The following is a 24,514-nucleotide window of genomic DNA, read 5'->3' on the forward strand; positions in this document are numbered from 1 at the left end:
CCAACCGTAATTCCCTCACAAAAACAATTTATGCTTAAAATTTTCCCCTAAGGTCTGAACTTTTAAAAATAGCTCTTAGTAAAAAAAAAAAATCTTATTGACTTGACTGCACTCGGTCTTTGTTGAAGCATTCGGGATTTTTTGTGTGTGTGGCATGCAGATCTTCAGGTGCGGCCTGGGAACTCTTAGTTGCGGCCTGTGGGATCAAGTTCCCTGATCAAGGATGGAACCAGAGTTCCCTGCACTAGGCTTGCAGTTTCAGCCACTGGACCACCAGGGAGGTCCCAAGACCCGAATTCCCTACCTTGGCATACAAAGCCATTTGCAACTTGAATTAAACTGATTTTCTTCCGCCTCTTGTCACTTTCAACTCTCCAACACTATTGCCCCAAAATGCCTTTCCTTTCCTTCACACCTTCATCATGCCCTTCCCTCTTCTATCTTCAAGGCTGAGCTAAAATGTCACCTCTTTAGTGAAGCCTACCCATTTCCCCAATGGTTTCTTCCTTCACGTTCCATTATACTTATCACTTAATCTTTAACAGAGAACTTACCCGAGACATACTCTTTCTTCTATTTCAAACATTTTTTGATCTGCTCCATTGCTATTGCTTATAGAGTAGTTGTGACAATCATACATTTGAAATGTACTTTGTAAAACTGTAAGTTATAACACACCATCACTATACTGGTCTGGAAGAGAAACGGCGGGACTGAAGCAGAAGACTGATGTTGCTTTCCTTTTACTGGTTCGAAGTCTGAACTGGTTTTTGACCTACTGCAGCCACTTTATATGGAAAATAACCAGCTTGTATAATGGCTTAAAAAAGTAATGAGTAGCCCTCGAGCAACCCAACCAAGTAAGCACCACATGTAAGGAGAATCCAAAGGATGTGTTGCAGTTAAGAGTATCTATAAAAAGTTTTACTTTTTCCTGTAATTTTAATACAAGACATCTAAAGTCTTAGATAAATATTGAGTTGATCCTATTAGGAACAAAATATGGCATGGATTCTAAAAACATGAACATATCTTTTTTTTCCTTTGCATTTAGGCTTTGCAGTTACTATGTAATGATTATCACTTTGCCAACAGTCAGATACTAGAGAAAGAGAGATATGAGAAACATCTTTTATTTTTTTTCTAAAGAGGTGAAAATAAGTAAGATTTCTTATATTTCTCACTCATAAGATTTTTAAACTCTTAAAAATGCAATTGCCTCTTTTCAAAGCACATGCCATCTTAAAAAAAATCTTAGCAATGTACATTTGCACTCAAAGAAAAACATGCAGCGCCATTGTCCTCTGACAAAATTCTGCATAAAAACCTCACACGACTTTCTGCACACATGTCCCCTCTTTATCATTTAGGGACTCCAAACCACAAACATTCAGTGCAATATTTATTGTTTCTTATTTCCGTAGGAAACACAGGACCAATGATGTCTTCTGACTACAACTGTTTCTGGATGGCTGAGCAACAGTCTCCCTCTGCTTTATTTTAAAGTACTCTCTTTAACTTGCTGATGTAAGGTACAACTAGAATTCAGCAAAACTTGAGGATCCAAGTGGAAGATGGAGAAATACTTAAGGTGTACCCTGTGCCATAAACTTAGGAAAAAAATTTACACAGAAAAAAAACAAAACGAAAACCTCAGATTTATCAATGCACCCTTTTAAAAAGTGTTTTTTTTTTTTTTAAATTTCTGAAAGCAGCTTAATGTGAATCAAAAGCAGTTCCTGAGTAACTGCAGTAAACAGTATCTTTTTAAAATATATATATATATATATATTTGCAACTTAGCTCATTTTGGTTCTGCCTTAATTTACTTCCCCAGCTTTTAGTTTAATCACAGTTCCTTTCCTTTCAGTTCTCAATGTGCAAGTACAACAGCATCAGCTCCAAGAGTCGGCGCGCTGCAGATGTTTCTTGTCACTTCTGTGTGATCGCCTGCATGTCTGTCAGGCCAGGTTTCCAGAGTTACTGCAGGCCACAGTTCTCTCAGTCTCACAAAACCTGTGAGAGCTGCAGACACTTCACGTTTTCTTCATCAGACGACGTGACTGCCACGTGTGGAGCTTGTTGTAGGCTGTCTGGAGCATCTCCTCTATGTGACTTACCAGCTGAAAAACAAACACAACACTCTTAAGCAACAACGGGCTAATGGCTGGTGAGGTTAATGCTTCTGACTCAGATCTGGTACATATTTCAGAGCGCAGTTGCAAAGCTCTTTTTTATTTCCCCAATGAGGCAATATGCAGGCCCTCTGTGAAGGTTCTCAGATACATTTCATATAGAAAGGTAAGAGGGATGGGGGCGGTGTACAGTATAGGCTGAAGTTCCCCTGCTCTGCCTACGCTGTATGTCTGCCCTGTCATTAACCAGCCACAGAACAACAGGAAAATCTGTGTTACAGGTCTCAGTTTCTTCTGTCAAATCAGAGGTTTCGAGATTTAAACATTGGACTTCTAAGTAAAATCCAGAGGGCATCAACACTATCTGAGAGAAAATATAAAAAATGCCCTACTCCCCTGAAGATTCTGAGGCAGCAGGTCTGAGATGATACCCAGGAATCTTTTGATTTTCAAAAGCTTCTGAGCTTAATTCTGCTGAACAGCCAAGCTTGAGAAGCACTTTTCTATGTTCTCTAGGTCTTTTCCAGCTCTCAACACTTCAGGATTTCCACATAATAGATTACAGAAAAATGTAATTAGTCTTAAACCTCCACACAAGTACTATGAAACCCCTTCTGTCAGGACTATGTACTTTGAGTAGAAAAAATTTTTGCCCTCATCATAGACATAACTAGAAGTCAAAAGGACCACACTGATCTAAGCTGATAAAGGCTCCTGAGGTAGAATGTCCTTGGATTATCTATTTCCTTGGAAGTGGACAGTGTAATTTACATGGTTGGAAGTAAAATTTTTGTAATGTCTCCAAGTCAATTTTGGCAGTATGGAGACAGAGAACAGGAAGGCTTAAATCCTTATAGCATGCCAACAATTTGGATTCAATCTGAGGTAGAGTTAGAAACAAACAAACCCTTATTTACCACATCTGTTATCAGTAAGTGTGTTTGTGTAGGGGAGTGTTATTTACTTCTGTCGGTAAACTACATAAAAACCATTTATTCTGCTTGACAGGCCACAATGTTTCCACAGTACCAGTTAGAAGAGATGACCACTACAGCCTTGTGTAAGGCTGCTCAGGGCCTCAGAATTCTTTTTACCAGAGACCTTTTTACAGTGCTCCAGGCAGTTACAATCAAATGAGAAGGCACATGAACTGAATCTGAGATCCTTGCTCTGCTGTGGGAAGACACTTCAAGATTCTTTTCTGATTATAAATAATATTACGTTTTGAGGAAAAAAAAACAATGTTTAGGGAATAAAAACTTTTATCAATGAAGATTTTTCAGCTTTCAACTGTGAAATTTCCTGTTTTGCTTATCCTACTTACATACTGAACAAAAATAGTTTTATGTGCTATTTTTTCCATAGTCATCTTTGAGAAGACTTGCATTACACACAGAGAAAGAATCTTGTGCAGTTGCTCTGCGTGTGTGTGGTTTTGTGTGTGGCTGGCTCTAGTCTTGCATTAAAAACATTAAAAATCCTGAGTGCAGGTGACACTTCTCACGCATCACCTCACTGCTGCCCTGCTGTCAACAGGGGAGCTGAGGCCATCACCCAGGAACTTTCCAGCTCACTCTCACAGAATGGCAACTCTGCCATTCTTTGCACTGCTAGAATGTAACTTGTTACTTAGGTTTTCAAAATAAACATTTTTAGGAACATACACATAGGTTGTAAATCTATAAAGAAAAGCATGAAGATGATTATTACAGATGCTGGGTTAGTCATGACCTTGAGAGAGTGTGAAGGAGGTGTGGGCAACTGGCCAGGGGCACTCAGGTGCTGGCTCTATTTCTTACCATGCTTGGTGAGTACACAGACACTGGCTTTACTGCTTCAAAAAGCAACTGTATTTTACACACTTATGAATGTGTGATACATTTTACAATTAAAAAACAGGATTCCCAGGGACATAAAAAACAACATATATACTCAATTACAGGAAAACAAAGTTAATTTCATCATTTTACTACAGAGAAAAAAATCAGGCCAAAACTAGATTCTTGCCTTACATTTGTGCTTAAATACTGTCTCCGAATTTTTTCTTGGAATGGGCAGAGCTTTGTAACTTGGAATCGTTCCAAATTACTTTTCATTTTCACTACCTAAAAAAGATGAGATAAATAATGAATTAGACTCTCAAGAACCTACAAAGATCAAGGGAAAAATACACATAAGGTTACTTTCTTTAAGATTTACTGGCTTCACCAGGCAGAGAAGCAGTTATCTAATATATTTAGATTTTTTGAGTTCATAATTCCTATCCTTCCTGATATTTTTTTTGTGCATGTGTATAAATATGTATGTGGAAAACATACAGTATATACTGTTATAAAATTCCACTTGGTTTAATGTGAACATCTTTAAGTCATTAAATATTAGGTCATCATTTAAAATGGATATATCTTTAACCAATCTGCTTCTGATAGATATCAGACCATTTCTAACATAGACAGTGGTAGAAAAACATCTCTATGGCTCAATATTTGCATACACTCATTCTTAATTATTATTTTCTTATATTTCTAAATGTTGAATTTCTGGGTCAAAGCATTTTTTAAAAAGGTAGTACTAGCAGTAAAAGAAAGGACTCTCATCAAACTGGCCAATACCGATTATTTCAAATTTTTTATTCTTTTGCAAATTATAGATGAAAAATGCACCTTTTCTGTAGCTTTAAAGATAATCCAGGAAATGAACCCACACTCCCTGCACTGGAAATGTGAACTTTTAACCACTGGACCACTAGGGAAGACCCTAAAGATTGTCTGTAAGATAATTTATATAGTAAGGCTATTACTGTTTTTTAAAAATTGAAGTATAGTTGACTTAACAATGTTGTGTTTGTTTCTGGTGTACAGCAAAATGATAGTTAAGTTTTAAGATGTACAATTAATAGTTATGGAACTGCTCTGGATCTCAAGTTTCTTTACAAAATGGGTATCAATACCTACTCCATGAGGATGCTGTGAGGCTTAAATGAAACAATATAGGCAAAGTAGCGTTTGGCACATGGTAAATGTTCAATACAGTTTTCCAACGTCAAGATAACACCTCACTAATTCACATTATCAAAACAGCTGGCTGTGTTTGGGATCAGTTCTAACCTTTTCTTCTAGGAATGGTGTATTAACAGGAAAACAGGACCAGAAGTGCCGTAGAAGTTCCCCAACAGCCACATATAGGTGTTTCAACTCAGACTGAATATCATTTGGCACCATCTCTGCAAAAGAAAAAGAGGTTCACAGAATAAAAGCTATTTTCCCATGTGTATGCAGTCTCTGACTCACAGTATAAATGTGAATGTGCACCCTACCAATGTTAAACCTGGATGTGCTATTCTAAATTAGTGATTTCTAAATTCCCTTGGGGTTTCAGAGGCCTTTTCAGGTTTTGCTTTAAGAGGTAGGAGAGGGAAAAAACCTTTTAGTATGACATAGCAATGTGCCACTGTTTGTAATATTAAAACAGTACTGAAACATTAAGCTGTTTTCTAGGTATGCTTCAGGATCTGGATGCATAAAAACAAAACACAGATCCTGGAAATGTTCCAAAGGAAAACCACTACAACTTTAACACTCTTCTCAAATTGCTTTAGAGCTGATTTAGGTAAAGGGATAGCAACAGGAGGTCCAGCACTTACGGTTTATGGCTTGCTGTGTCCCTCCCTGCATCAGTGCTCCTCCAGGCGACAGGGCTGTGATGGTGCTACTGGCAGCACTACTTGAGAGAACCTGAAAGGAATGAAGGAAACATTTCAGTTTAACAGCAAATGTCCATAAATACACAATCTACAGCAACCAGAGTGAACTGCTTCCCATAGGGCTACTAGAATACCTACTAATCTTTCAGGAATACCAAATTTACAGGTACCTCAAAATACATCCCCTTTTGTCCAGTCAAGCTTCCCCACCTTAGAGAGTATAGCTGATTGACAACATTGTGCTAGTTCCAGGTATACAGCAGACTGACTCAGTTAAACATATATATGTATATAACCATATTCTTTTTTTCTTCTAATTTATCACCAGGTACTGAGTACAGTTCCTTGTGCAGTAAATCCTTATTGTTTATTTTCTATGTGGTAGTGTGCATCTGCTGGTCCCATACTCCCAATTTATTCCTGCCTCCCCCACCCCTACTCCCACTTTCTCCTTGGTAACCAGAAGTTTGTTTTCTATGTCTGAGTCTGTTTCTGTTTTGTAAATAAGTTCATCTGTACTATTTTTTAGAGTCCACATATAAGTGATATAGCCAAGCTCTTTCTTAAGTACCAACTTCTTAGCACTGAAGGTAAAACTGAGTTTAAGGAAAGAAAATGTCAAAAAAACATGATAAACCTTGACTGGCAGCTGACATAAGAAAATCCAGCAAAGTAGAAATATATCACTTGCCATTTTTCAAGGAAGTGGATACACATTGCCAAAAGGGGAAAAAAACCTACATTCCCCACTGTATCCACATGAACATCCAGGGACATAACTGATGTATCTCTTCAATGAGTGCCTAACAAGTACCAAGGACCAGTCATAGTGAGGAACAAATCATCTGCTGAACAGCTCAAGCACAGGGTTAGTGTGTTTTACAAGTAGAAATCCAGGTATGTATGGGCTGGATGAAAAACAGAACTTGGTGTAAAGAGCACATTACAGGTTGACTATGAGTCAAGCAGACATGAAAGTTCACTTGATTCCTATTTCCTTCTGTCAGAAAGTATGATAATGCACCGTAACCACAAGTTTCACTGACTGCTAAACTTGCTGACCGGTCACTGGCTACACTCGGGAACACACACCCGATGGCGGATCATCTTCGCACATGTCTCAGATAATCAAATCACTTTTTGGAGGGAAAAATCTAAACTAACCACAGCTGAAAAAACTTAGTGTTGACCTATATACACTAAAAAGAACTTGTACAAAATAAGTGCTTTTTCAAACTTGAACTAAATAAATAAATAAATGTAAAAAAAAAAAAGTTAGGTGGAACTACTTTGGCCCAAGGGCCAAATCTAGAAGGAAAGATATAGTCAGACAATCCCATATTTGTTATGTGAGCATAAGTACGTACACACATATTTCTTTGCTTTGTCCACTAACAGGACAAAGAGACCAGTAGCAAATGACATCCCACCTAGGACTCAGATCTTGGTTTCTAAACCTACTCAACACTTGCCAGGCAGGGAAAGAGTCAGATGAACTTGGAGTACTATCTCATTGTGCCATAAACTAAAGAGGCGCTCAAAACTGATGAAGATACTGTCAGAAAGAGACAGGGGCCAGTATAAAGGGCGTGGAAAGGGTCTAACTACAAAGGTGCAAGGGCACCTTTTCAGGGGTGACAAAACTTGCTTTTTATTTTGATTGTGTTGGTAATGACATGACTGTATATAGACACTGAATTCAAAAGAATATACTGAAAATGTAAATTTTACTGTAAGATATCTCAGTTTAAAAAAAAAAAGGATAGCAACAATTTATAACCCACAGAATATAAGAATCCATGCTTATAAAGAAAAGTAAATAAATATGAATGAGTCAGGGAGGTTCAGAAGGTCAACTGATGGGAGGACAGAATTAGAAAATCACCATTTAACTACCACTATGATAATAACTGTTTTCAGCAAGAATCATCAACAGATTCTAAAACATTAGTGAGTAGAAGTTTGAGGGTAAACAAAATAGTTACACAGTATCTCCCCACAAGATACTTACTAATTATGAAGGGAAAAATTGGTAAGTTTTCCGCAGAGAAATCAGATAGTGCCTTAACCAAGTGATCAGAGTTAACACTGCAAGGCAGGACAAATAAATATGTGCGTCCTCATAAGATGTACAAAGGATGCCATATTACTTACACATCAACGTGGTGGGATTCTTGCCAAAAGCGAAATCCAATCATGAGAAAATGCGAAACTGAAGTTGAGGGCATTCTACAAAAAACTGACCTACTCTTCAAACATCAAGGTCATGAAAGATAAAGATTGAAAGACTACTCCACTGTAAAGGAAACTAAAGAGACGTAAAAACCGAATGCAATTCATGAATCTGATTTGGATGCTGGACCAAAAAAAGTTTTTCTTTTTTTTGCTACAGGGACATTAATGGTACTATTGGTGAAATTTTTCCAAGAATATAGGTTAGGGACATCCCTGGTGGTCTACAGGCTAAGATTCCATGCTCCCAATACAGGGGCTTGGGCGTGATCCCTGGTCAGGGAACTAGATCCCATATGCCACAACTAAGATCCTGAGTGCCTCAACTAAGACCATGTGTGTTAGTTGCTCAGTCATGTCCTATTCTGTGTGATTCCATGGACTGTAGCCCCCCAGGATCCTCTGTCCATGGAATTCTACTGGCAAGAATACTGGAGTGGGTTGCCATTTCCTTCTCCAAAGACCATGTACAGCCAAATAAAGAAAAAAAAAATTTTTTTTAAAGAATACAGGTTAGATAATAAGACTTAAACAATGTTAACTTATTGTTTCTGTAATTGTAGTGTGTTATTTAGATGTAAAGGATCTGGGGCTTTCTAGGTGGCGCTAGTGGTAAAGAACTCACCTGCCAATGTAGGAGACTTAGGAGATGTGGGTTCAATCCCTGGTTTGGGAAGATCCCCTGGAGGAGGGCATGAAAAGCCACTCCAGTATCCTTGCCTGGAGAATCCGGTGGACAGAGGAGCCTACTGGGCTACAGTCCACAGTGTTGCAAAGAGTTGGACATGACTGAAGCAACTTAGCATGCTCACAAGGGATCTACCTTCAAAATGGGTCAGAAAACTTTTGCAACTTTTTGTAAATCTAAGATTATTTCAAGGTTAAAAGTTAAAAAGTCAGTCCCCATATGTGATAAGCACTACAATTCAGCTTTCAATTCAGTGTCTGAGTGTTTATGAAAATAGAGAAAAGGGAAAAAATAACTCACTACTGGGCATGCTGAGGACTGCTTTAAAGAGGCAATGGAATTTGAACTACTTTGAATTATTACTATTTGTTCCTTGACACAGAAACAGGCAAAAGACACTCTTAAGAGAGAAAGCCTGAGAAAAAGCACAGGAAGCATGTAGATGATATGATTAAAAACCTCTGGGTAGTTTACAGAGTGTTAGGCTGGAGTACAGGACTCTTTTTTTAAGTTATGTGGGGAAGGAAAGGGTGGCGATATGGCTGGAGTTGGGACTAGAGATGTGGGTTAGGTCAGATTGTAGGGTTTGGCGAGCCAGACAAAGAACATCCAGACAGTTACTATGAGAAGAAAGGGAAGCAGTAAAGGTTTTCAAGTTGCAGAGTGATGTGGTTGGAATCATGCTTTTATTAAAATAACTTGCAGTGGCTGTGCTGAAAACCTGTCCCGTTTACCTAAGTCGAGGTGATGGAATCAAGAATTACTGAACTGACAGAACTTGCTGATCATCTGAAGTATGTCTAAGGGCAGGGAGAAACAAAGAATATCTACAGAATGATGTCCAGAAATTTTTTGGAAATCTGGGAGATTTTTCCAATAAAACTGTATATATGGAAGAAAAAAAGTCAGCAACCACAAAACTCATTATCTTATTTTCATTATCATCTGAACTTCAGGTATGCCAAATATTTCTCTTTACCTGACTTTTTCAATTTATTAAGCAGAAATATGTCTTTACCCCAAGTTAAGTATGAGTTTTATAAATATGAATGTGCTCATAAAAAGTAACTGGGGATTCTGTTTTTCACACTGTATAAATCACCTACCTGAGTTAATCTGGGTGTATAAGCTTCCATTTCTTGTCTAATACTTTGAAAAGAATTAATAATGTCCTGACTTGTTGCATACTGCAGCGACTGGATTGGAGTTGGACCATGATAATACCTGAAGATTAGCCAAGAAATTACTAATCACACAGAATAAGGGTGCTCAATATTTGTCTGTCAAATATTTTAGCAGTCTCCATACAACATTCCCCCCAAGTAAAGAGTTAAAGATATTTCAATTAAATAACTTAATTCCAATAAGGGTATTAGGAAGAGAACAGCATAGATAGCTAAAAGTTATTTTCTTCGCTTCAATCATTTAGGATCCTTTCCTGAGATGTACAAAGTAACTTTTTAAGGAAATACAATACTATATTTTATGGCAACAAACTGATAAAAACTTGAATACTATACTTGCAGAATAAATTCTGTACCAACTTGTGATATAAAACTATTTTGCTTCAAATTAATTTAATAGTCACCAAACTTACCTATCTGACTTCTTGAGGTTTAGTGCAATTGTTTTTATGGAATTATTTTTTCCCAAGTCTTCATATTCAATGGATTCTTGTAACTTCGCCTATAATTATCAACACAACACTTTTTATTGCTGCACTTCCTACATGTGTTCCCTCTATACACAGCTACCACTTAACAAGAGTAACTGTTTTCCTATACTCTGACCATACTATGCATCATTAAACCTTTAATATTTGAAAATCTGATAGATGAAAATGTGGATTTTACTCAAAATAAATTAAAAAAATTAATTTTATTACCTGTGTTGCAAATACTTTTTGCCCCCACTTTGGTGTTTTTCAGTTTTAATTCTTCCCTTTATACTTATTCTTCTGTGGATTTTTTTCTTTTTTTTTGCTTAAGCTTTGATCCAACAGAATTTATTATGGAATAAGGTAGGGAATCAGTTTTAAAAAAAATATTATTAATCAGTCCCCCAACAACATTTGTAGAATAACATCTTTCCCCACTGATTCTGAAATGCCATGTTTATCACGTGTGTATTTAATCCCTTCATGTATTTGGGTTTATGTCTGCATTCTTTATTTTGGTTTTACTAATGTGCTTTCTCCTGGACTGTATAGGAACAAATCTGACTTTAGCATGCTACTCAGAGTAATGTATCAATCAGTCCCACCTCACCTAGACTTGGCGTGTTTTTACTACTTTTTCATCTCTATACCCTTGAGTCAACTTCAAGGCATACTGATGTCTTTCACTACCGTTCCCATATGTCAAGCTCATTTTTACCCCTGCTGCTGCCTGATTTAAGTCATGTCCTGACCAACCTCTTATATAAATCCAAATCCTAAGTCTCTGCCAAGGCCTCGTCATCCACCTAACTTTCACACTTAACTGAAAGCTCCAAGAATATGAGGACTCTATTATTATTCCAGGATCTCTTATTCTATAAATCCCTTGTAGAACACACAGCAGACAACTACTGATGTGGAAGAACATCTTGAGTCAGTTTATCATTGAATATTGTGAAAATTCACACAGTGATTTTTGACAATTTCATCACTACCAAGAATCAAGGGTACTCAGTGCAATATTGCAAAGCAAAAAATCACTCCCTAGACTTCTTTTTGGCATCTCTAACTTATATTTTAGCTTCACTTTGCTTATTTCAGAAAAGAAATACCTTACTTTGGTAATTTTAAAGATGTATATCCTGTAGAAACATATTAGGTGACTGAAATACATAAAGGACCCATAATCTCTTAAAGTTCATAAACTTAATTGTGTATCAGTTTGTTCTACAAACTTTATCTACTTACTCTCTGGTTCCTACTGTAAATAATTACTATACTTTAAATTCTGTTTTACAATTATTCATTTTGTCTTACCTATAGACACTAAATTCTTTGAGGACAAAAACCCAGTCTTAATCATTTTTGTTTCCTGCCACCTAATATGGCATGTAAGGCAACTAAAAAATGGTTTCTTTTAATTGTAATGAAGTGAACTATTGTCACGGTATATGTGAAGTCACTTTAATTCAATGTATCATTAATCCTTTAAAGTAATCATTATTTGCTGCATGCATCAATCTCCACTGTAGGGATCTATCACGAATATCATGATGTTTGCTATTTTCTCAATTATAATACTGTCAGTGTATTTGTATCTAAATCTTTGCATATATCTTAAAGAAAGAAAAAAAAAAGTTCCAAGTGGAATACTGTTCAGAAGTGAAATTAAGGGTTAAACCTTTAAAAATTTAATACACTATATTGCCTGATCGCCCTCTAAGAAAGCCTTATCATGATTTTTAAAACAAGGGAGGAACTTAAAATTGAGGGATATAGAAGCCTGGCAAAGTTGCAGAGAGAAAATAAATATATAAGTAGGTAACTGTTCATACGCCCTCACAATCCATCTTCACTATTTAATGAAAGACATTTCCAGGTCTAAAATGCTAGGTTTTACATGAGGGCCAAATCTTATCTTTTAAAATCAAATACACAAACCTTTAGTTTTTTCTGTCATATTGCCTTTGTTGGGTACTCTTTTCCAGAAAATAAAATTATGAGTTAACATTTATGTGTGTTTATAGGTGAAGGGGAAAAATAAAATAATAAAACCAGTTAACAGACAAGTCTATGGAAAGTAGGCAGGCAAGCCAAAACTGAGGAAGTATTCTTTAAGCCAAATACTTAATGGCTTGGTCAGAAGAATTAAAGCCATCTGAACTTATCAAGGGTCAACATAAGGTACTGGCAGTTACATAACATATATGTGGAGAAATCTGAGCCATAAACATTCCAGACTTTTTACTCATACCCTTTTAATTGCTGGCTGAAAGCAATCTGGATCTCCGGAATTGCCATCAACGCTGCTGGGCTCGCCATTTTGTTCCTTTTGTGCTTCTCTGAAAACAAAGGGAAAAAAAATAATGTTAAGTACCACAGGAAGAACAACAACAAAACTCTATCTGGCTATCACGGAAAACCCAGTTAGTGCCCCTTTGCATGTGTACTTAACTGTTTCCTGAGACCTGCTGCCAGGACCATGGCACTGTGATGGTTAAATCTCTTGATGATGGCAGCGTTGCTATTCTCTCTGATGGATTTAGAATTAGAAGTAGATGGCACGGAGGAAATGCCATAGCCCTGCAAGGAACAATTTAGTAGAGATATGTTGAGTTGAAAAAATTTTCTGGATATAGGACTTAAAAAATATTTACAGGTAAAAATTTAAAAATAACATTATACACACACACAAAAATGAAAAAATGCTACTAACTGCTTTTAGTATCACAAAAATATCTTAACTGCTAAGTGCTGCATTTTTTCCCTAAGGAGCAATTTTGGACTAGTTAGCGAAACATTAAAATATTGGTTAGTGGGATGCTGGGCTGTAAGCCATTACACTTAAGTTAAAACTTACAGGTGCTACGAAAGAAGTGGTCAATCCCATTAGAGGTGGGGGGCGGGGAGGGTAGGTTCAAAAGAGCTTCATGGAGCACCGTAAGATGAATAGGTAGGTGCTTGCAAGGCAAACACTGAGACAACATTTCAGGAAGAAGAAACTGCTTAAACAAAAGGTATAGGAGTAATGTAAAACATATTGTGTCATGGGTTTGTATGCAGTTCAGTATACCTCAAATGAAGGGTGGGCCAGGAAACAGCCCCAACTGAGTACGCAGAGGCCAAATTAATTAGAGCCTGGTAGTAGTTCCGACTTTATCGTAAGTTCAGTGAGAAACCCCTGAAAACGTTTTTACATAGGGGAACATTATGATCTGATTTATAACTCTTACTGCTAGGGAAGAATAAACTGTAGGGAACAAAAAGAAACAAGAAGATCAATTAGGAGGCTAATGTGTCTGTGCAGATAGTTTTGAGATGTAGCGCACTTGCCGAGCAACTGAATGTTGGAGGCCTACAAAGGGGCGGGACCAAGGAGACCACTAGGTTTTGGCTTGAACAAACGGGTCCATAGTAATGTTTTTTTTTTTAAACTGACATAGGGAAGGGCCAGGAAGAAATAGGTTTTTGAGGATGGGAATCAAAGACTCCATTTTGGACATGTTATACTGAGGGGTGTGGAAACAACCTAAATGAAGATGCCAAGTAGGAAGTTGGACATATGATTCTGGACTTCTTGGGTTAGCCAGACCAGGACTAATTGGGAGTTATCATCACACAATTAGTATTTATATTTTTAGCAACGGAATGGAAAGAATGTAATTACAAGGAGCCCCAAGCCCATATCCTGGGACAGAATTACTAGAGGATGATAGGTAAAGAGGGAAAAATTGAATCAACCAACACTTTTATTAAAAGGCTTGGTTTTATAAATTTTTATATATCCATGCAAGGGAATACAACATGGATAGTTCTAAAAATGTAAATAATAATAATAAGTAACAGATCATTGTGTAAGTTTAAGGTTTACAATGTGTTGATTTCAGATTGCAAATGATCACCAGTGTAGCTAATACCCCATCATGTCACATAATTATCGTTTCTCTTGTTGAGAACTAAGACCCAGTTTCTGAGCAACCTGAGGCTTCTACTGTCAGCCATGCTGTGCATTAGGTCTACAAAAATGATCTACTAGCTTTAAGTTTGTATCCTTAAACAACACCTCTCCAAATTTCTTACCCCTCAAGGTCAGAACTATTAACCTCATTCTACAAGAAAACTGATATTAGAAACATTAAAAAAACTACAGTTTAAAACCAAGTAGTGTGGTTTTAAAGTTAATGTACTTAACAGCTGTGTGGTTTATTTAGCTTCATTTTCTCAGGGTGATTAAAGAGGTCACGTTTATAATGTGTTGAGATTTACCAAGGAAGTGACTTGAGTGCTGAGAATTTTCAAGAAAACAACTGAATTTCATTAGGCAAACAACTCAATGGGGCACCAAGGATTATTTTCTGTTAATTTAATAATTTAGACTATAGATGAAATTTTAACATTGGTTTTCTCACCTGGAGCATGCATACACTAAGAGAAAAAAGACAAGAGCACATGTCAATAGAAAAGGAGCCAAAGGAAAGCAAGAAAATTAACAATTAAATGAAAGGAAGGGCACTAAAAGGTAACAGTGTCTAGAGAGTAACTGAGGAAGGCAAGTTCCTTTCTAGACTAGAAAGATAGAGGCAGGGACACAATTAGCCTTGATCAGAATGGCATCAACTATTTCTCTAGCCTTGGATGAATTTCTAAGTCTGGAGTCATGATGCTGAGGTAGGTAGCTCATACTCGATGGTCCAGCTATTGAAACATAACGGGGCTAATGTGGAGTAAGGGTCATGCCTGTGCTCAACATTTGGTAAATAGTGGGCAACCAACGATGCTTACCATCTTTTCCCTATCTACGAATATTTTTTCACACTTAATGTTGCTGCTACTGCTGCTAAGTCACTTCAGTCATGTCCGACTGTGTGTGACCCCATAAACGGCAGCCCACCAGGCTCCCCCGTCCCTGGGATTCTCCAGGCAAGAACACTGGAGTGGGTTGCCATTTCCTTCTCCAATGCACGAAAGTGAAAAGTCACAGTGAAGTTGCTCAGTCGTGTCCGACTCTTAGCGACCCCATGGGACTGCAGCCTACCAGGCTCCTCCATCCATGGGATTTTCCAGGCAAGAGTACTGGAGTGGGGTGCCACTGCCTTCTCTGTTACTTAATGTTAGATATAGCATAAAACATTTGTTAAACCTTTATTAATACCTAGACAACTGTTGATAAGGGAGTTAAAAAATTCTTGTAAAAAATGTTCTACCAACTCACAGGGGAATTTCAGTTCTCCCATGCAATCTTAATAATGAACAGTGCTATCAAAAAAGCACTTTTGATAAACCACTCCAAATAACATTATTCTGTTTTACCTTCTCACAAGTAGAACATTTATACTTCAGGCAATTTTAAAATACAAATGCTGAAGACTAAGAAAAGACTGTTTTCTCTTGTAAATCCTTTTACTGCTACTTACCTCATCTAATGGTTTATCTTCCAAAGCTGTTAAGTCAAGCAGCGGGTTTTTCACTCCTAATGAAACCATTGTTTTTAACCCTAAAGGATCAATGAAATAAAAAGTTGATTCAGTTTTACCTTTCCCAGAAAGCAAAAAAATCACTAATGGCACTGATGACTAGAGAGCAGCAGATTAAATGCTAGAGTGTCAGGGATAAGCAATTACCTTTTTCATCTATTTTGGCACATTCTGCAAAGAGGTCCTTTGACCCTGTATTCAGCCGGTCCCTGTGAAAATAATGGGACTGAAAGAAACGTGTCCAGAATTCCTTTTCTGTCATGTTGTGGGGAACATTTTCTGCATATTTCATTTTTACTGTGAATAAAAACCACAATAGTTATATACTGAATTTCCAATTCTTAAAACCTTTCAAATTAGTTTAAAAGTAGTTCAAGAGCAAAACCAAATTATAAAAGTATTCAACTTTACAAACAATATATAATAATTTAACTATAAGTATCACTTGAGAGATTACGTTAGACATTACCTTTACGTATCTTAAATTACAAACAAAACCTTATTTTGCTCCAAGAAAATTATCAAGTTTCAAAGTTTTACTGGGAACAATAAGAGGAAGACCTGAGTTTGCCTGTTTGATCATTTATATATGGATACTTTTAGTCCAAGGCACCATATTGGGTACTGGGGAAATAAACAAAGATCTCCTTAACCCACTGGACTATCAGTTCAGAACTCCAGAAGCCTGTGTTGTCTAATAAGCAAAGAGATTAAGTTAAGAGATTAAGGTCTCTTAAGCTGGAAAGCCTGAGTTTAAAATTCTAGGTCTACCACTTATTATCCAATGCGATGCTGGACAAATTACTTAATCTTTATCTTGGTTTCCTCATCTGTAACATGGGGTAAAAATAACCTAATTCATAGGTACTATTTGTGACAATGTTCACACACATAAAGGCCTCAGAATGGTGTCTGACAGAGAGTAAACACTACATAATTATTATCAAAAAGATAGAAAACTACATTATAATGTGGTAAGACACCCAGCGCTGCAGATGGAATGGGGAAGGGGATTACATCTGCCTAAGGAAGTCAGATTTTAGAAGTGGCAATGAAGTGATGCTTGAGGTGAATCCTGCAGGAGACTGTCTCCTAAGGAGTAAAGGGGCAGAAGCTGAGGAAGCAGGGAGAGAGAACAAAATGGCCTGAGAGCTTTATGTGGTTAGAACAATGACTGAAGTAACTGCTCTCAACGTTGGCTGTACATCAACATCACTAGAGCTAGGATCAAACAATTTATACTTTAGGTGATTTCTCCAAGGGAAATGATTTGTGGGTTAGAAAAGTCATTCTGCAGGCAGCATGAAGGATGATCTGTGTTAGTGCTGTAGACACTCATTTACTGATGCCTCTGGAGTATGTCATCCTACTCAGGTCATGTTAAAGGGTAAATAAAGTTTAAGAACCACCAGTGGAAAGAATGAGAAAGTCATCATACCCATGGATCGATGTCAGTACATTACACACTAAGCTCTTAATATCTACCACGTCAGGCACTGGATAAAGTACTTTACATATTTTATTGTACTTCATCAGGAATAAAGGTAAGCTTTTTGTTTTTCAGATATTTCACTGAATTCATTCAAACAAATATTTTAACTATCTGAAAGAAATGATTCTTCTTACCTGCTGGATAGGTCCTAAAAATGGACTCAATGATATCAGATGTTAAATTGTATCTCAAACCATTACATCCATCTGTCTGGGGTCGGACATCAGCCTAAAATAAAGACATTTGTTAAGAGTATTGGGCCAAGATGTCTAAGAACCCAATGGACACTGGAGAAAGGAGGAAAAACAGAGTCTCTGAATGAAATACAGAGACAGACAAATCCTTTGCCTTTTCTTTTGGCATAGAGATGGGTCAAATAAATCTGACCTGCTTCACATAACTTTAGTGACCAGTAAAATCTATGTTTCTGAAAATACAACATGGTCAAACAGACACATTTAAATGTGGCCAAAGGCAGATACCTAGTGGAAATTTAACATAAAGCTTACAGTTACGAAATATTTAACTATTTGGTTACAACATATTATCTGATTGTTTTAAGAAAGGCCTTATTAATTCAATTCACTGCTAAGCACCCAGAAAGATGCCAAACATGTAACTGGTACTGAGATTTTTGTTAAGTGTATAAATAATGCTTTGGTTTTACCAGAGTATAGACTGAAACTCACCTTCTAATTCCACACATACGTTATTCTCAACTTTCTTTTCAAGATACATTTTACAAATCTTTATTAAAAAAAAATTTTTTTTTAACTTTTTGATCATGTGACATGGCATGTGAGGTCTTACCTCCCTGACCAGGAACTGAACCAGTGCCCCCTGCATTTTAAGTGCAGAGTTTTAAACCACTGGGCTGCCAGAGAAGTTCCCAAATTTTACTTTTTTAATAACATGATGGTCATTTTACATTTAAACTTGCATTATAAGTAAAATATTGAAATCATTAAAAAAGGAAAAAAAGATATCTGAAAGCCCTTACTTTAAAAGTATTAGGGGAAATAAGCATTAATCCAATTGCTAAAAGATTCATTTTCAAAAGTCCATTTTAGAAGAGTATCTGGCTACTGAAGTATCTGTTAATTTAAGGAAATACTAAATTTTACAGAAAATGGCATCATTAGCACATATACCAGTTTTTTCCTCCTTAGGAATGTAGAAGGGTCACATACCAGAAAGGCTGCAGAAATGCCAACATCCTGTTTGTGATTAGACGTGGAAGAACTCTCTGCTGCGTTCACATTTAAACGATTGGCCCAGAATTCCTCAGCACTGATGACCTGACTCACAACAAGATCTTTATAAAGCTGAAACAAAACAGGATCTTCTTGCAGCATTCTGGTGATAGAATATATCAACATATTGAACTTTTAGAATAAAACACCATTTAGGCAGCATTCTAAAAAGACCTTAGCTACACAAAACACCCAATTTTCATTTCGTGATGATTGAACGGCAAAGGTCCTTTACTTCGTTAGTAATTAAAAGCAAAAACACATTTTTGGAGGAAGAAATCCAGTGCAGATAACTGGAAGGCAGTTGAAGCAGCAAAGGCTCAAGTCTTTGAGGGCCTGGATTTGGTCCTATTCATCCCTATGTTCCAGGGACACAAAGGCTGCATTTGTACTGTACTGTGCTTTCTTTCACGAAAAGCTGAATGGGAAGAGGGATTTTCTATCAACTACGCTTTTCATGGTGATAAACACTCGGAGCTCTAAGTACAGAAAGATAATTCATCTTGTCAGAAATTCTCAGTATTTTAAATTTATTTATTTATTTGACCATACCACGCTGCATGTAGGGTCTTAGTTCCTGAGCAGGTATTGCATCTATGCCCCAGCAATGGAAGCGTCGATTCTTAACACTGGACTGCCAGGAAGGCCCAGAAATTCCTGTTATTTTAGATGTTTTCTAAACTGTTACACAGTATGACTTTTTTCAGGTTTCTCAATCACAAACACACTTCTTAGAATCTTCTCTGTGACAGAGAATTAAGGGACCTTGGCATCTTTGAATTACAGTTTTGCTCCTAATCTGATATTAGGCTCGAGGCAGTAGTTTAACTCCTAATTCATCACATTTGCTGAAAGCCAAAGGTAGTTAAGATGCTGAAGTTAAGAACCAAACATACTGAGCACCAAATTGAGCTCCTATGTCATTCAGCTGCTTCCCACTAGCTATTTACACAAGATGCTGTACGTATGTTGACGCTACTTTCTCCACTCGTCCTACTCTCTCCTTCCCCAACTGTGTCCACAAGTTCATTCTCTACATCTGCATCTCCATTCCTTCCCTGTAGATGGGTTTAACAGGGAGGGGATACATGTATAATTATGGCTGATTTGCATTGTTGTACAGCAAAAAGCAACACAACATTGTAAAGCAATTTTCCTCCAATTAAAACAAAAACAAACCAAACACAGAGGTAAAGATAACAAAGCCTATACTTTCCTAGACTACACTGTCAAAGCACAAAGGGTGAGAATAACAAACTGCTACTTGACTGGTAAGAACCTAGTGTCTCTTTAAAAGGTTGTTCTTTTCCTCCTTCACCTGTTCTTCTCTTCCAGTTCCTTATTTGCTTTCCTCTTGAATTTGGGAAGCAGTTGCTGAAGAAGGTCTTTCACTGCATCTCGCTCTTTCACTGCTGTGCTTTCATTGGAAAAATGGAAGTTAGTTGTGTCCCCTGCATGCAGGACCAGTTGAAGCTGAATTTTCGCTTTTCCTTCTGGACTGATTTTCTGGCCTAAAGAGAAGCATGAGGCTAGTTAGATGAGGACACTCGCACTGTGCCAACAGTCACACAATAAGTTACTTCTCATCCCAAGAAGACTCGGGATTTCTTTGGGTTTTAGTTGCCCTATTCCAATCTTGATGCTTGAGAAGAAATCCACTCTTTTCAAATAATTGCATATCACCAGAGCACGGTTCAACAAATTCACTGGTAACACTCAGGTTCCTTCTATAGTACTGTTTTTGTGTGGCATGTCTTACCCACTATTCCACCTCTGGATGCTAAAGGGCTTTTGTTTCCACTCAACTGAGCAGATTTCTTTAAAGCTTTCTGAACAGCCAACTCAGGAGTCCTGAATCCACCAACAGCTGCTTCCACCTGACATTATCATTAATAAAAATGATTTGTCACAATTAAACTCCAAAATATAGTTCATGGCTTATTTACTAACTGCAAAGGAAAATATGTAATTTTACATTTGGAGATCAGGTGTCAACACTTTAACCAAACAATTGAACTTAGCCCCATTAAAAATGAACAACCTGACACTATGGGCTTTCTGAGGTGACAGAACACTGCCACTTAGATGCTCTTCTTGCTGAAAATGTTTAACTTCAGTATAATCAAGGCTGTAGACTTGACTTTTAGTTTATAAGAAATACAGGAAATAATTAAATAAAACCTTCATCTGATATAATCAGAATGTATGATATTCTACAAATCCATACTCCTAAAGAAGAGACTACAGAGACTACAAGTACATACATGAACCTACACCAGACAGGACAACTGGGGAAAACAATCCAACAGCGGTATGGGTATTTATTAAAATTCTCCTGGTGTCATAATGTTATGAGCAGTCAAAGTGTATGCACATATTTTGCCATATCAAATATGGCAAAATAACAACACTTAGATGGGATATAATTACAGATATACACTGCACCATTCTTTAAACTTTTCTGTAACTTTGAAGATTTTCGATATAAACTGGGGCTGGAAATGTCAAAATATACCTCCATAATAGAAATCCTGTATTCTTAAAAAGTGGGCCTCATGGCTTGTCTTCTTCATAAGGGAAACAGATGAAGGGGCTTTGTCTCACTAAATGCGTGACTCATGGTAGTGTGAACACATAACTAAGAGCTCCTTGTAAAGCAATCTGCTGCTGCTGCTGCTGCGTCGCTTCAGTCGTGTCCGACTCTGTGCGACCCCATAGACAGCAGCCCGCCAGGCTCCCCCATCCCTGGGATTCTCCAGGCAAGAACGCTGGAGTGGGTTGCCATTTCCTTCTCCAAGGCATGAAAGTGAAAAGTGAAAGTGAAGTCGCTCAGTTGTGTTCGACTCGAGACCTCATGGACTGCAGCCCACCAGGCTCCTCCATCCATGGGATTTTCCAGGCAAGAGTACTGGAGTGGGGTGCCATTGCCTTCTCCGTGTAAAGCAATCTACTAACACTTAAATAAAGAGAAATGTTTCCAATGAAGATGTTACTTCCAAACCAACAGTTTAGATAAAATACCTTACTGCTAAAAGTAGCAATATGAAGTCATTTACACTGTCAGCCAGCCTCTTCTACTATTCTATTCCTCCAAAACAAACTATCACTCCTTTCTAGGTATCTTTTCTTAGTCGTTGCTTTATTTTCGCTCTACCTTAGTTCGTGCCTGAGAGGCCTACTTCTGAAGTTTTTAAACTAACATAATTGCTAATTTTTACCTTAGTAACGTTATTACTGAAAACTTTCAATGACTTCTTTCAGAAATGAGCACTCTTTCAAATATTCAACTTAAAATGAAAACTGTTTTCATGCACATCTAGATTTTGGTATGTGCTCTCCTCCCAACATAGGGGATAGGCATGTTCTCTATACAGCAGGCTTCCCGTTTAAAACAAGTGCTAATACAGGCAGTTCCTATTTCGTGAGGCTACAGAAGAACCAATGCTAGTTTGCAAGATAATGAGGCATTTCTCCACAGAAACAAAGTTTTAAATGGAAGCAGTGTTGGCAGGAGAGTGGACAAAGACCAGACAGCTCAGGCAGTACTGAATTATTAATATTATGAATTTTAAACAGTATTTCCTTTTGGAAATTAAGATACTAAGTTATTTCAGGGGAGAAAGATGAAGATCTTGGTTCTTTCCAGCAGCAAATTAGAGGTAAGCCCTTTGGGGAACTGTTCATATACAAAGGACCTTTGCATACGGACCTCTCGCAAGTTGAGGACTACCTATGTTTTAAGGTGTCATATTTCTTGAAATCTGCCAAGGAGTTTATCTAGGAAAAGAATCTCATATCCAGGAAGATAAATGAATTCATATTAACGGTTACAGTTAAGATACCACAATTTGTCAAGGGCTTTGTTTCCTTGGGGTGCCTCCTATTCAAGATCTTTTAGTTAGGTGAACTGCAGAAACCCCTTTCAGAGTAAAGGTTCTAAATCTCAGGATTCACTTGGTGCCTTTAAACTTAATTATTGAGCCACAAAGTGCCATACCCTTTGGGTAATAAATTCAAAGTTAATTTAATTGGAAAAGAGAAGGGGTTTTGATGTTAGCTTTCATACTTGAAAATCATAAAAAGGATATAAATATATTATGCTCTGAATTTCTCCCATCTACATTTTATATAAAACAGCTTATTTTCTCAATAGATGATGGCCACATTACCAAAGATTAGATAACTTTACTTAAATGATACAATTTTATTAAGGGCAATCAGGCATCATCTATCACGATTTTAAATGCATGAACCATTTGAACCAGTAAGTCCACTGAAGAGGTGTATCCCATACATATGACCTACTCAAAAAGATGTTAGTGCACAGGTCAATACTACAACACTGCCTTTAATAACAAAATTCTGGAAACTTCCTAAACGTCCTTCAATATGTGAAATAAACGACTAAATCCATTCAGTGGACTGTTAGGCAATTCTTAAAAAGAAAGTATGTGTGGAGATCTTTACATGAGATAGATTTACACATGTGAAGTTGTACATACTCTATTACTTTAGAAAAGCAGGTGATAGAATAATATACATTCAGTGACCCCACTTTGTAATTACGTCAATACAATTGCTTTTTTGACATTACAATAGAAAATCCACCAAGATTGTATAAGCTGTCTCCTTAAAAAATTACTAACAAAAACAACATGTATCACACCTTAGTATAGCTGACTTACATTTGATATCTGCATACATATGGCTGATGGTAAATCTATCTTTGCCTTCAGGTGCCCAAGCAATTCTTTCTGCCATGAGGTACAGAGCTCCATCCTGCTTCTTCTGTCGCACCTTCTTTACAATCAACAAAACTTCTTCAGATGAAGTTGCCATGACGGCTAGAAGGTGCTAAAAAAAAAAAAAAAAAAAAGATTTCACATCTCAATTACGGTTGGATTTGATTTTGAGTCCCTTCTAAATCTAAAATGAGTAACAAGGGAAAGAAAAGTCATTTCCCTCATTCAAAGTTGAAGTATTGCACTATTCCTTTAAAATTAAATTTCATTTTGCTCATACCACAGGTGTGAATTTATACAACAATTAAAACTGACACACCTGCCAGTTTTCAAACCGTTTGTACATATGCTAATCAAAGTATTTTTGACTTTTATTTTCCTCAGTTATATTCTTAAATCTTAAATGTATGATTTGACTACAAATTTGTGGTCTATAACCTATTCTTGGAATTGTAGAACTTTAGAATTATACTGCTGGATAATTCAAACTGTTCCAACTGAAAAAACCAAGAGCCACAGCGTTTGTGCAGCCTTCCTAAAACCACTCCTAGATCTAAAAACTTGGTCTAAGTTTCTGTGTGCTTAAAAATAAAACTGAAATAATTTAACACTTAACACTTCAGATACTATTTCCCACATCTTTTAACAATCAAAGGTCTTCAACTGCTAGTTTCATTTGTATATGGCTAATCTGTTACCTAGGAAACATTTGCCTGGAGATTCCCCCAACTTCTCCCCAATTCTGGGATTCTGAACCACCCAACCCAAAGCCTAGCGCCTTGAGTGTGGTTATCTAGAATGAGTCTGGGTTCAGCAGGAAAGATGCCACAACCGACGACGTCTGCCATGGGCTGGGATGGGGAAACTGGTAGCACAAAGGGCGTATATGCCATTTCTGGTGAAGTTATGACTTTAGTTTTCATTCTCAAAGCAATGACTTAAAATATAGCTTAAAAAGATTTACTTGTTCAGGTATAAGTTATAATTTCAGAGAAGTTAACATACACAGGTGTCATAAGAATTAAGTCTGAGCAAACAAGTGAAGCTTTATTGTATATTTCTTATTCACTGAGGCAGTGATTTAAATATCAAAAACACAAGTTAAAAAAAGACTGAACTTTTAATTTCTCTGAAGTTT

The 24,514-nt window shown here is 37.1% G+C and overlaps 1 protein-coding gene across 1 annotated transcript in view; it reads right to left on the minus strand.

Annotated features, from left to right (window-relative positions):
* Window positions 1–1,117: 1,117 nt before the first annotated feature.
* The window catches only part of GTF2H1 (general transcription factor IIH, polypeptide 1, 62kDa), a 29,391-nt gene continuing 5,994 nt past the window's right edge, over window positions 1,118–24,514 (minus strand). Inside the window, exons 2-15 of the mRNA XM_010858446.1 lie at window positions 23,320–23,488; window positions 19,953–20,145; window positions 18,572–18,737; window positions 17,516–17,609; window positions 16,037–16,186; window positions 15,830–15,909; window positions 12,871–12,998; window positions 12,670–12,757; window positions 10,356–10,444; window positions 9,865–9,982; window positions 5,779–5,869; window positions 5,243–5,358; window positions 4,148–4,240; window positions 1,118–2,123 (exon numbers count right to left, since the gene is read on the minus strand). Coding sequence (XP_010856748.1) covers window positions 2,037–2,123; window positions 4,148–4,240; window positions 5,243–5,358; window positions 5,779–5,869; window positions 9,865–9,982; window positions 10,356–10,444; window positions 12,670–12,757; window positions 12,871–12,998; window positions 15,830–15,909; window positions 16,037–16,186; window positions 17,516–17,609; window positions 18,572–18,737; window positions 19,953–20,145; window positions 23,320–23,473 — 1,647 coding nt within the window. The 5' untranslated portion in view covers window positions 23,474–23,488 and the 3' untranslated portion in view covers window positions 1,118–2,036. The remainder of the gene's footprint in view (window positions 2,124–4,147; window positions 4,241–5,242; window positions 5,359–5,778; window positions 5,870–9,864; window positions 9,983–10,355; window positions 10,445–12,669; window positions 12,758–12,870; window positions 12,999–15,829; window positions 15,910–16,036; window positions 16,187–17,515; window positions 17,610–18,571; window positions 18,738–19,952; window positions 20,146–23,319; window positions 23,489–24,514) is intronic.

Source organism: Bison bison, unplaced genomic scaffold (assembly GCF_000754665.1).
Source record: "Bison bison bison isolate TAMUID 2011002044 unplaced genomic scaffold, Bison_UMD1.0 scf7180017864388, whole genome shotgun sequence".
Lineage (NCBI taxonomy): Eukaryota > Metazoa > Chordata > Mammalia > Artiodactyla > Bovidae > Bison > Bison bison.